The sequence below is a fragment of the Corvus kubaryi genome, unplaced genomic scaffold, assembly GCF_017639235.1.
Source record: "Corvus kubaryi isolate FWS band 111438036 unplaced genomic scaffold, C.kubaryi_AGA036_p1.0 37394, whole genome shotgun sequence".
Lineage (NCBI taxonomy): Eukaryota > Metazoa > Chordata > Aves > Passeriformes > Corvidae > Corvus > Corvus kubaryi.
Window position 1 is genome coordinate 1,225,727 of NW_024581133.1, and position 13,522 is coordinate 1,239,248.

Below are 13,522 nucleotides of genomic sequence, written 5' to 3' on the forward strand. Positions count from 1 at the left end.
CGGCGCGGGGCCGCGGGCGCTGAGCGCGGCGGGAGCATGGCCGAGGCGCTGCGCCAGGAGCCGCCGGGCGGGCCCGAGTCGGAGGCCGAGCTGTCGCAGCGGCTCGCCCGCACCAAGGCCCGCTCGTACGGCAGCACGGCGAGCGTGGCCGCGCCGCTGGCCGAGCGCTACGTGGAGCACCGGCTGAGCGCCGGGGACACGCTGCAGGGCATCGCCCTCAAGTACGGCGTCACGGTAAGGGAGCACCGCCGGCGGGGCTGGGAGCGGCGCTTAGAGCCGGAGAATGGCCTGGGTTGGAAGAGACCTTAAAGATCATCATCCCGTTCCAAACCCCCTGCCGTGGGCAGGGACGCCTTGCACTAGACCAAGGGTGCTCAGAGCTCCATCCAGCCTGGCCTTGGACACCTCCAGGGATGGGGGAGCCACAGCTTCCGTGGGCAGTCAGCGCCTGCATGGCCCGGCTCCCCGGACAGCGGGGCCGTTGTTGGGCCCAGAGCCGAGAGATGACAGCAACAAGTTGTCCCATAGAGCATTTCCTAAACACAGCGGGCAGAAAACGGGGCAGAAAACGGTGTGGGTACGGCGCTAGTTTTAGTTTCAGTATTTAAAATGCTGACAGCAGAACTTAGGGCCTGGCGGAGGGGTCTGGCGGACCGCCGGCGAGCTGGGGCCTGGCGGGAGGACACACGGCTGCTCCCGCCCGGGAAACCCACACAGCTGCTCACCGCGACACGCGCTTCAGGTTAAAAAAGAAAACCGGTGGGATTAAACTTACCCTGTAAAAAAAGCGTTATTTTGAGCTTGACACACAGGCCGTTGCAAGAAGAAGGAATTTCTCCCTGTAGCTTCAGGGCTAAACATTCTTCCGTTGTCATCTGCCTGCTGCCCAGAGGCGAGGCACACACACCGCTGATTGGAAAGTGTGGCTGCTTTTCTGGTCACTTTCTGTGGAAAAAGAAAGTTTATTTCTGTGAAAAATGCCGAAAGTTTATGCCAGCTTAGGACATGCAGAGTCCAATAAAGTCTACCAGCAGGCCCTTCTACTGCCATTCCAGGCAGAGCAGAACTCGGCTACCCTGCCTCATTCCCACTTATTTGGGGCCCGTATTCCAATATGCAGCTTCAGCAGTCCCAACACACAAAATTGCTTGGGGCCAAGCAGCTGATGAGCGTGGCACTGGTAGGGTCGGTGGCACTTTGACATCAGCTGCAAACAGCACTTTCCAGTTGGGCTCTTTCTAGAAGAGCTACAGTGTAGTCCCAAACTATTAGGTTCTGACTGGAGTGTTTTCTTTTGCTTCTCTTGGTCTGCAAGATCTAATAAAGCCTTCCATCACCTTCAACAGCATTCTGCTTTTATTGTGAAAAGGGTTGAAAGTCTGTTTCTCTTCTCTTCTGAAAGATTACACCACTTTTGACCGATTCTTGTTGGCAGCAGGGTTAATGACACTGGTTCACATTAAAGTAGACTTTTGCTCACTAAGAGGGCAAAGCAGCTCATTGGATGTTAGATTTTTTTTTTTGTTTGTTTTTTGCTGCACTTTCCATAATGGACAAAGTCTCTGGCCTAAATGTTTTAGCTGTTTTACTCTTCTTCAGAAGTGTGTTTGCTCACTGCAATTAGTGAAAAATACAAAGAGATCACTAAAATAGTAGTTTTCTAGAAAAAAAAGGCATTTCTAAGCAATTTACAACTCTCTTTCATCTCAAGTGAAGCTGTGAATCAAACCTGTACAAACAGCTCTAAGTTATGAACCATAAACCTTGTTTAGAATATGAGTTTAATAAGCATTTGCTGTGCTAATGATGTAAAATATACACATTGAGGTTTTTTCCCCAACATCTTATTGGTTATTTGATTTAATAAGTGTTCTGCTTAAGAAGCCAGAGCTGCATCATTAGAGACTTCAGCTGAGAGAGGTTAAACTGACATGAAATGCTCCTAAGAGCAATGACAAGTCCAGCGGAATCAGCCATTGTGTTTCTTTTAATGGGTTTCAGCCCAGGGTAGGACTGTGTGCAAACACGTTTGCTTTTAGCAAAGTGAAGACTCTTGTGTGTTCACACAATGACAAGGACTGACTTCCTCTGACGAGTGCTTCTGTTTGCTTCCTGCACCAGGTATTCTTGGCTGGAAGTGAGAGTTGTAATGGAAACATCAGAATTATCTTTGGCTGCCATTGCCTCCAGTATTACTGGTTTTAGAAGTTTCCCCTGTGGTTTTCCTCACTGGGAATTACTTTGTAGCCAGAGACATCCTGTCCAGTGCCTGCCTTTGCATGACTTGGCATAGACAGTTCAAGATAGATAAAAATACTGTGCTGGGGGGAGGGATCAGTGTGCTTTGTTTGGCCTCATCCTCTGCCCTTCACTTCCTCCCCCGGATACTCTATTAATCTTTACAACTTGCATTTGTTGTATCTTCCTTTTGAGTAAATTAGCACTGGGAATTCACATTTATGGTTCAGCCAATTTATGGTTCAGTGCAAGTGCTGTATCCCTTTTGAGGGGAGAAGGATGAAGACTATATTTCATTGTCAGTAGAAGTAGTTTTGATTAATTAGTTCAGCACCAGTTTATGTGTTAGTGCAGCTTCAGTTAAAATCTTAAGCGTGTGCTGAAGCTTTTGCTCTTCCTCTAGGACAGATCTGTAGCTAACGGGCATTACTTCAGTCTTCCCAACACTAAAAAAAGAAAACTTGTGTTAAATCCTGCTCTCCATACACCTCTGAATGCACAGAGTCACACTGAGTTGTAGGAGTTACATTGCACACACGAAGTAACCTGCTCAGGGCTGAGAGATGTTCTTTTTAGAACCAAGTACTTTCCTTTTCATTATTGCTCAGTGCAGAGATACAGACTTCCAAATGCTGTGAGCTGGTATTTTAGGAAGAAATAACCAGAGGTAGAGTTACAGTGAAATAGGAGAGAGAATAGCAGTGCAGTGCATTATTTATCAGCTATTGAAGCATCACCTTCCAACTCTTCTGCAGTAGGATCTCAGTTTTCAGCTTCTGTATTGTATTTTTACAGAAAAGCTCCAGCTAGTATTTTAAACATTTTATTATACCCATCAAGACAGACAACTTCTAGAGATTTTAACAATCAACATTTACATTAGGGCCATTAGAAGTCTCATGACTAAGTCAGGTAGAGCTTCCTTGCTGCCCTTCAGATGGTGCTCAGCTTGGGAGAGAACTTGCACCCTTATCCTCTTTGAGCCTTACTGCAAATGGTTTCCAGCCCTTAGGAGCTGGAAGAGTAGTGATCTTCTCTTACTTGTGCCACTGGATATTAGCTATTCAGTTTTTAAATGGGATTATTAAATCTAAGCATTTCACCACCTTAGCCATCTGCATCAACAGGTTGAATCCTCACGGTAACTTTATCCCCCTTGTTTGGATTCTGCATGATTTTTACCAGAGAGTTCACCTATAGGAGCTGCTAGCAGTTCTGAGCCTTATTCTGATATGAATCCAAACCAACAGTACTTTTGTGATTGAAGATTTGTTCTTTGGCAGGCTCTTCCTGTGAGCCTGCACAGAGACTGGAAGACTGCTCAAGGAAAGCATCTTTAAGTAGTGCAACACTGGAGAAAGCAGTACTGTGGAGTCAAGTGTACATAAAACCTGGGATGTTAGCAAGGCTAAAACAGAACATGCACTCTGAAATCACTTTGAATGCAAACAAATTCTTTTCTGAAATAATTGCTGCTGCAAAGAAAGTATAAATTTATTTTAACTACAGGTTGTGTACTACTTCAGAAATCTAGTGCTTTATACTTCACCAAAACATAATAACTTGTATTTTCCTATCTTTTTCAGATGGAACAAATAAAGAGGGCAAATAAACTGTTCACTAATGACTGTATATTTCTGCGGAAAACCCTGAATATTCCTGTTATATCAGAGAAACCATTGCTGTTCAATGGACTTAATTCACTGGAGTCTCCTGAGAACGAAACTGTTGACAGCTCCCCTTCTTGTGATGAAGGACTAGTGGCAGTTCAGGAAGAAAGTAGTTCTTCCCCCAGTCCTCAAGAGCCTGACAATCAGCCCACTGCACCAGAAGAATTATCTGCCAAAGATTTCCTACAGAGACTGGACTTGCAGATTAAGTTATCCAAACAAGCAGCCAGAAAACTAAAAGATGACAATGTCAGGTAAATGCCGCTTTTGGTGTTAAGCATCTTAATCTCAGCCTGAAGCTGTTTTAGTCTAAGCTGACCCCTCTTTGTGGGGTCTCAGACAGCATCTGTAGCTTTAATTTGTGTGCTTGCTATTCTCATGCACCAGATACATTCAGAGCACAGCATTAGCAGGTGCCTTGCTATGGCAGTTAGAAAGGCTGCCTCACAATATTGTGTTTAGAGAATATGAATGCTATTTCAAAAGAGCCAGGCAGCCAGGATTCTCCGAGATGTCTTGCTGTGTAAGTAGGCAAGTATTTAAGCAAAAGCATAGTTTTTGCTAGAGTGCTAAGCCAAGGCCTATGAGGAAGCTGATTGTGTACAGCAAGGCATTATTCTATTTTTCTTCTGTCCCAAATTGCCCCATTGTGTAAATTTTCTCCGTGATGCAGTTTCAGTTAAGCTTTCCTATCTCCTTTCCCTATGCAGTTCCCCCCTTTGTGGATCCACCTGTGCAGACTTCATCTTTTCTTCAGTATTTCCAAAGCCAGGAACTCCCACATATTTACTTAAAGAAAAAGCAGTACTTTCTGACCTCTGTGCCACAGTAGTCATCCCCTCACATACGTAGGTATCCCATGGAGAGCACAGAAAGACTCAAAGCTCTAAGAGTGGACTTCAGTAGTGTTTGTTTTCCATGTCCTTGGGACAAGCTTCCTCAGCTTGTTCACAGTCAGTCTCTTGGGCTGGCTCTGCCTGTTTATTCCCTGCAGAAATACCTCAGTGGGGGATGCTGAGGTGGCCTTTCTCACAACAGTGAAAGGTTTGACTGCAGGGGACTGGTACTGCTTCTCTCACCAGAGAGCTGGAGAGAAGTTACACCTGCAGATAGATGCTTTGCTTTCGCAAATTTGTTCAATGCAAAACTTAGTCCACCGTCTTGGTTCACTTCACATACTCTGATTTTGAGGGCAAGCAACATACTTTTCATGCTAAGCAGAAAGTAACCTTTCAGGACCAAATTTATTGAGTCGAGAGTCCCATAATTTGTTTAAATTAAGGGATTATTTCAGCAACTAAAACTTTGTTCAGCAGACAAAAGTTTGAAGGACAGCAGTATATTGCATTTAGCAGTTGGACAAGCCTCCTTTGGAGAAATATCTCCACAAACAACTCTCCATTGCCAGGACGCTGGTTTAGAGTCTCAGGGAAGGCTTAAATGCTTTCACATCTTGTTAACACACTTGTCAGTTACTTTCTTTTGCATTGATTGCATGAAAGGAAAAATGGCTGTTGGAACTCAGAACCTTCTCTGTGCAAGCTCATCCACTCATCCACTTCCACTGTTGTATTTGAGGCAATGTAGGGCATCTATCAAAATGTGCTGCTGCTGACTTTCAGATCGTTAGATGTATGTACCTAACACAGATTAGAGTAGATGTTGACCCAGCAGTTAAACTGCATAACAGGAAACCACAGTCCCTGCCAGAGGAAGGCAATTATTTTAACACCCCTTCAACAAAATAACGTGCTAATTTACAGAAGGAAGTTCACTTAGACCTTGCTGCACCTTGAGCAGAGCCAATACAGCAGAAGTGACACTGCACAAATAGTACACTGCTGCCACTAATACCAATTTCCTATACTGCTTCAGTTACAAATTGGGAAATGAGGACTTGGTACTGAGTTTCCTCCCAAGAAATAATGTACACAGGAGGATGAGTTACTTTCCCAGCTCCTGTTCAGATTTAGCAGGTAATTCTGTTAATTATGAATACAACAGAGCTCTATTGGTCAGGATGCTACTGGAAGCATGAAGTACAGAGCTGCAGTCAGTCTGCTGAGCAGGAGTTACCTAAAGCTTTTGAAGAGAAATAGCTTCCTGTGCATCTGATAGCCTTCATAACGTTCCCTTCTGCATCACTGCCCTTGGCTTTCAGCCATGGCTCACAAAAGCCATCCTTGCCTTGTCCCCTCCAACACAGTTGGAAAGGACAGACCCCTTTACAGTCTGGCAGGAAGGGGCAAAGAACCAAAGTCAATGTTTACTCTGCAGAAAACAGGAGTAGAGAGAGACCATTGCCAAAACCCTCAGGGATACTTTTCAGCTGTGTACCATCAGTGCTGTATCTGGGTCCAGACTGGAAGGTGGCAACATTCCTTACTGTGCTCCAGCAGATCCCCAGAAGGCACCTGTTCTCCTTCCCACCCTGACCTTTCGTGTCCCTTGCTTGAAGCAGGAAGCCTTTGGAAATTGGACAGCCATGATAATAAACCAGCCTCATGAATATGCAAGTTTTCTATTCTTAGAGTGAAAACCATTTATGAAATGAGAGTGCTGTTTCCAGCTGCTCTGGCCTGCGTTCAGGTTGCCTTGTCAAAGGCTGTTTAGAATGTGATGTGCCAACGCTGCCGAGTACTTCCGTGCCTGCTTGAGAGTAACAAAGGAGCACCTGGAGTTAATCCACTACACCAAAAGGGACCTTGGAACTCACAAAACTGCAAGCAGAAGCAGGCTATCAGTTCATGAACTTAAAGAGCCATAACTTCTCACCATAGCATAAGCCTGATTTGACAGATGGTGAGAACCACATCTAGTAAATTGCTCTTTATAGCCTCCTTTAAGTTGCCAAGGATGCATGTGCACACATGCTGCCCTGATCTGGATTAAACCACACATGGCAGTTTCATAGTCAGGAAATGCCCTGTGCTACAAAGGCAGCTTAGAGTGAATTATATTGTTTAATCAGAACTCTTGGAGTCACTCCCTTAAGTGCTCTTAAAGGAATAAAGTTTAGCTAGAAGAATTGGGGAGCACATAGTTGCATATTTAGACTAAATATTAAACTATACTAGCTGTGCAAGCAGATGAGCATTAAAGGTTATAGAATGTGATCCACTCTGTGCCAGCTGCCTTTCACTATTAGAGTTTATATAAGCACATAGCTAGATCTACATGTAATGATACTTTTACTAGAGTTTCATTGAGCAAGAAATCATGCCTTAATGAATCATTAATCATGCATGTTCACCCAAGATGCAGCTCAAGGCAGTAAGACCTTTTTGTTTTGAGCAATGTTTTTATAGTAGGCCAAAAGAAATGCAGAAAGATTAATACAGTTGTCTGTAGCATATGTTATTAACCCATGTGTTTGCATATTAGGGAAGAATACTCAGTATTAGTTTTATCCACACATGGAATAAAAGCAATTGTGATAATTTGAGAAGATATAGTAGTTCTTCACCTGGCCCAAAATGGTGTTATGCCGAAACTGAAAATAACTTTAGTGATGCTTCTTGTATCAGATATTTGAACACGAGATGTCTAATGCAAGCTCTTTATAGAGCCCTTAAGATATACCTAGGCCATATACTGTGCTTCTGGAACAGGTCACATCTTTCTGCATTTGCCTTTTAGCACCTAATTTTGAAAACCTTGTAACCGAATAGAGCCTTTCAGTCACTGATGGTGATACAAGCCAGTATGACTGGTGTCAGCACAGGAACAGAACCTCATATTGTCATCTGCTCACTTGCCTTCATCTGAACCTAGGAAAGAGTATGGTCTTGAAGCCTTCAGAACTGATAACTAATTAGGTAATTTGCCCAGTAATTTTTCGTCCTCATTGGCTATCAGCTGAGAAAAGAGATGCCTCAATAAAGGAGGCTGTCTGTGGAGAATCCTTTCAGACATCCCAAAACTAACAACTCAGATTGCTGCCTTGTTTGATTGTGGATTCTAGAAGCACCCAAGCATTTGAGTGTACTTGCTCACAGTCAGGTGTCCTTGCTCTTACAGAGGTGGTTATTTGTGGCCTGGTGCACACCATAGCTTGCAGGAGACTTCTTTCAGTTCCTGTAAGCCACTGGGCAGAGTGGGACAGCAAATGGGAAGAGACAGCACTACAGAGTGTTGTAATGCTGTGCTGTTCCTTTTCCATCCCCTGAGGGAGAATGTTGCAATGCCTTACCACTTTGCTATTTTAAGCATCTTAAAAGTGAAGTGAATTGTTTGGTCATTAAACATACACACACTGCCATGCTGGTGCTTGTTGGCCATGGACTAGGGCTGCTACTGTATCTTTTTTTTCATACAAAGCTCAGCTTGTTTTTAAGCCATCAGAACAGACTTGTACTTGCTATGTGTGGTTCTAAGATCTACATTAGTATTATTTCCTGGTTGTTACCCTGGTTTGGGGCAGTGTTGCAGACGTCACAGAGGGTGGCACTGCAGCCTGGGACAGAGGAGCAGAAGCTGTTCTTGCTGAGCAGTTCCAGGCCTTGGTCAGGAATGTACTTTGCACATGACACCTGTCACTGCCTTGCTTCAGTTCCAGCATAACGAGCTGCTTTATGGTTCTTAGGTCGCTGCCCTGTGGAGAAGCCCCTCAAGGCTGGCCATAGCCCCAGTGCTGGCCTCCTGCCCTGTGCTGCCACCCGCCTCCGAGTGCACCCTGCACAGGGGAGCTGGGGACAAGCAGCCCAGACAATGGCTTTGTTCCTTGCATGTCTGAAGACCTGCCAATATAACATCATCATTTCAGCTCTTCAGTTGTCTGTATTCACCCATAACCAACTCATTTCAGTCCAGTGTTTGGCTGTTGCCATGTCAGGATGGATGTTATTCCTGTATTACAGCTTTCAGGAAGAATGACTGAAAGTCTGATTCTGCAGCCTTTGATGAGAAGGAAGGTCTCCTTGCTGTATCTCTGCCACATTTTATTCTCCTAGAAGGGGAAATAAAAAAAAAACCTAAGCAAAACAAAGTAAACTTGATTTTTTGAGGTTTCTTTTTTTGGCAAGATTATTTCAAGGCAAAAGAAATATTATACCTTTGTCTTAAGATGATAATTTTGCTGGGAAGACAAGTGCAAGTTACTCCACTGTTTGGTTTGTTTGTAGGGTTCTTCAATTCTGCTTTGGGGGAAGATAGATAGATAGATAGATAGATACTTAGATAGATAGATAGATAATCATGTTTATTAGGGAAAAGTCTTCATGGTTTTGATACTGAAATATTTAATTTTTACCTTATACCATTATTAGACTCTTTGAATAACTGTACATTTGTATGAAGGTACATACAGTATTTAAAGTAATCCTTTCACAGTGTAGTAACTGTAAAGTCCTTCTGTTCTTACCAAAACACTGAACTTGGCAGCATCTTTAAGGCTGGACTCTCAAGAAGAAAACTTTGAAGCTACAGTAGTACAAAGCAATGACCTTGGGGGAACTTGGAATCCTTGATTTAGTACTGGATACTGCACTGCAATAGGTTTACATAACCCCTGTGTTTTTGAAAGGCACTATTGCCAGCAGGCAGACTGATTTTCCTGAGGATGTTTTAAAAGCAACATCACTTTGCTTTATCCAGTTACTGCATTAACAGCAGCACTTGGGAGCAATTGCTTTTTCCTAAGAAAATCCAAGTGATCAGCCTCAATGGTGATTGGTGCAAGGGAAGTACACATCAGGAGTATCCTTGCAGCATCAAGACCCAGATCCACCAACAGCTGCGATGGACTGCTCTTGCTCTTGCTTCATTGGTCTGCCTGTCCCCCCTGCCATTCAAAATGCTGAAACAAACCTCTAACTCAGCTTTACTTTTTGAAAGCAGAAATTAAAAGCAACAGTACAGGAACTGCAGTATGCCCATCCTTTAAGTTTTTCTTTGATTTTATCAAAAATAGTTCTTTAAATACATTCTGATGTTGTTGAACCTACACAGCTTTACTTGCTTTCAGCATTTTCAACATTTCAGATGTTCTCAACATCTCAGGAACTCCAGAGATGTGTAATTACAGTATTATACTCCAAGTATTCCTGTTAGGCAAGGCTGGCATTGCCTAGTTTGATCCATTAGGAAAACTGGTCACTTGCATTTTCATTGCAGTTTTACTGCTGAGACATGGTGTGTTCCTGACCTGATGATCATGATTATTTTCTTTTTAGAGATGAGGAGGATGAGGAAGGTCCCTATGCAACTTCTTCCTATCACCAGTAGAAGATGGATGCGATGGCCTGGAAACTTTCCATGAAATCAGTTCTTACAGAACTAAACAGTCAATAATTCAAAACCCAAGTCTTTTGGACTCATCCTCTTGATGTACTTAAAAGAAGTCATGAATGGGTAATTGCACTGAAATTATGACCTCTTCTGCCTTCCATAGGTTGATGTCCTTATGCTATATCAATAAAAGGTTTAAGCCTTCCAAAACTAGCAATGGCCTTTTTACCCCTTCTGTGCAAACTGTAGCATGGTAGCAACTATATATCCCTGAGGTCACCTTTATGCAGGATGTTGATCTTTAGTAAAGATTTTGTAAATACTTGTTAAAGTGAAATTTGTTTTAAGTATTTAAAAATATTAAATAAGTTTGCTTGTAAATGACAAACGGTGAAAGTAATAGAAATTTACTTATTCTGCAAACATAGGCAAGTTTGCTGTGAAAGTTTTGTCTACTTCAGGGCTGCAGAACTTGCCTGTGAACCTTGTGTGTGTCTGTGCGTGGTATGATGTATTCCTAGAAAGGGGAATGCAGCTTGTTTTGATTAGTTAAAGTCTTTATGGTTAAAGAACTGTTTGCATATTGGATTTCTACTAATAAAAGGGATGAGTTACAGCAAGAGAGTTTTTTTGTGAGGTACGACATTGGAATATCAGATGTGTGTTCTTGTGTGCAGTTATATTTTGTGTGGTTTTAATTTAATAAAATACAAAAAATACTGATGTGTCTGTTCATAATGAGGTCAGCTTGGTTCTAGCCTGTTTTTTGGGAAGAACAGTTTGTCTAGTTTCATGAGCTGTTAGATGCTAATTTCAGGGTAAATGATGTCTTTACCCTTACCATATAAGTCACCCTCCTAAGTGAGACCTGTAAGAGCTATCTGCCCTGGTTGTGCAGTCTGTTAAGATGAGTAAGAGCCAGACCTGCAAGCCTTCCCTGTTCTGAGAAGAGGTGCCAGTATTCAGGTCTGCAAGTGGACCCCGTCTGAAGCTCAGGGAGCCTGCAGTCACTGTTTGCCCTGAAGTTAGTGTGTTAGCAACTTCTTGGTAAATATCCTATATTTTTTTCCTCAGGTATTCCATAAACTTCACAAAACTCTCATCATTAAAGATTTGCTGGATCCCCACTGCAGCAGATACAGTTTCCTATCTTTTAGCTCATCAGTATCACTCCCTCGAAGCAAAACCTTTCTGCAGTATGTTAAGAGGGAAACAGTATGGAAAGTATGGAAAGTTTCATTAATTTACTCAAACCAGAAGTAAAATTTCACAGCTCAGCAGGAATTGCAATTTCCCTAGAGCTAGCAGGAACTCAGAGCCAGCAGGCTCATTGAAATCAACTCTAGCTTGTCCTAAAGAGAAGGTCTGCAGTGGCACACAAATTAACAAGAACAGAAAAAGCTTAGAGTGAAGAACAGGAAGCACTGATTTCTCGTGAAGGGACTAGTGAATTAGTTTTAGGTCTTGTCTCCTTCTTAAATTGGGAGTGTATCTATTCCTTACACGATTTTTACTTCTCTTGTTGTCATTTAATTTCAGTAGGACATTACAAAGCCAGAACAAACTACTTTTCCAAAGGCAACCCTAGCTTCAAGCCCAGTTATATTTTATTATTCCACAGAAAAATGTAATCCTTTTCTACCAAAGGCATGCTGTTGTGATACCCCCGTTGCTCCAGCACACCCAGGCCCAAGGTGCTTTGCTGAGCAGGTCAGAAGCACCCGTGGCACAGGAGCACTGCAGCTCTGCCTCCCGCACTGGGCTGGCCACCTTTCACTCAGGCCTTCCCGAGAGCGGGGCTGTGCCTGTGGGCTGCAGGACCTGCAGGACAAGCAGCATTTGCACCTCTTTTCCTTGACAGAAAGCCATGCAGAAGCACAGGGGAGGAAGCAGCTCTGGCAGCCTGAACACACCAGAGCCCATGGCTGCCCACCCGTCCCCTGAGGCAGCAGCAGCGGGCACAGTGCGGGTAACACCCGATAACAACGCAGGTACCGGCCCCTGATAACCCCCGGGAGCTCCCCTCGCTGGAAACCCCTCCACAGCTGCACACAACGTGGCACTGAGTGTACAACCCACAGAGACACCCAAGCCACCTGTGCCACACAAGCGTCCTCCCACAGGGCTGCCACTGCCCAGCACAAAGGCCACCTGCCAGAGCCCTGCCTCGCACCGCTGTCCCAGAGCCCGTCCCTGCTCCTCTCCTGCCACACAGACACTCTTCGTGGTATTTTTATTCATTACCATGTATATTTTGCTTCCCACTCTGCTTTTATTCTTCATACACTTGTAGTTTCATTCTTTGTTTATGTATTTTTACCAATTCTGCAAGGTGTGGTTTAGGGCTGGAATAGGGCCATGTCGGGCTGAAGTGAAGCAGATAAAATTCCATGTTTTGCAGCTATTTCGTAGTGAGGAACCTGCATGTTTGAAGTTTTGTTTTAATACATTTCTTCAGTCAAAGCTTGAAAAGTCAAAACCTGGGCAGGCTTGTGCAAGGATCTTTTTAAATGAAGTATGTGGGACATACCTGATAAAAAGTTTACCTTTGGGACTCAGTTGCAATGTGGCTGGAGGCTACTAAAGCCCTGTGAATCCAGCTAAGTCAGCCACCAGGTGCTGTAGCTGCATTTACCGTTCTCAGAAGGGCATCCCTGTGGCACACCACCCCTTCCTGCATCGTGGTGAGCTGCTGCTGCTCCGTGGAGCAGGATAGCCTCAAAAAGCTGGGCAGTGGAGAGAAAAGATGCATTCTCTTCGACACACAACAGCAGCCTTGTACTGCTTCTTGTGGTTTAACCCCAGCTGCCAACTCAGCCCCACAGCCACTCACTCTTCCCACAGAGGGATGGGGCAGAGCATCAAGGCTGAAAGCCAGAAGCCTCACAGGTTGAGATAAAGCCAGTTTAATAGGTAATGCAAAAGCTCAGCATGCAAGCAAAGGAAACGAAAGCAAGGAATTCATTCACCGCTTCCCACGGGCAGGCAGGTGCTCAGCCATCTCCAAGACAGCAGGGCTCCATCATAAGTAATGGTTATTTGGGAAAACAAACATGGTCCCTCTGAACATCCCGCCCCCTTCCTCCTTCTTCCCCAGCTTTATACACCGAGCATGGCACCCCAAGGTCTGGGACATCCCTTGGCTCGGTTGGGATCAGCTGGCCTGCCTGTGTCCTCTCGCAGCTTCTTGTGCACCCCCAGCCTCCGCAGGGCTGGGGTGAGGAGCAGGAAAGGCGCTGGCTCTGTGCAAGCTCTGCTCACCAGAAACTAAAACGTCTCTGTGTTATCAACACGTTTGTGTTTCCAGCACAGATCCAAAACATAGACCTATACTGGCTACTGTGGAGAAAACAAACTCTACCCCAGCCAAAAGCAGCACACTAATA

At 44.2% G+C, this 13,522-nt stretch overlaps 1 protein-coding gene across 1 annotated transcript; it reads left to right on the forward strand.

The window, feature by feature from the left end:
- Window position 1: 1 nt before the first annotated feature.
- Window positions 2–10,855, forward strand: LYSMD2 (LysM domain containing 2). Its single transcript, XM_042039616.1, has 3 exons — window positions 2–234; window positions 3,825–4,162; window positions 10,082–10,855. The coding sequence occupies exons 1-3, from the start codon at window positions 37–39 to the stop codon at window positions 10,131–10,133; spliced, it is 588 nt and encodes a 195-aa protein (XP_041895550.1). The 5' UTR covers window positions 2–36; the 3' UTR covers window positions 10,134–10,855.
- Window positions 10,856–13,522: the final 2,667 nt, after the last annotated feature.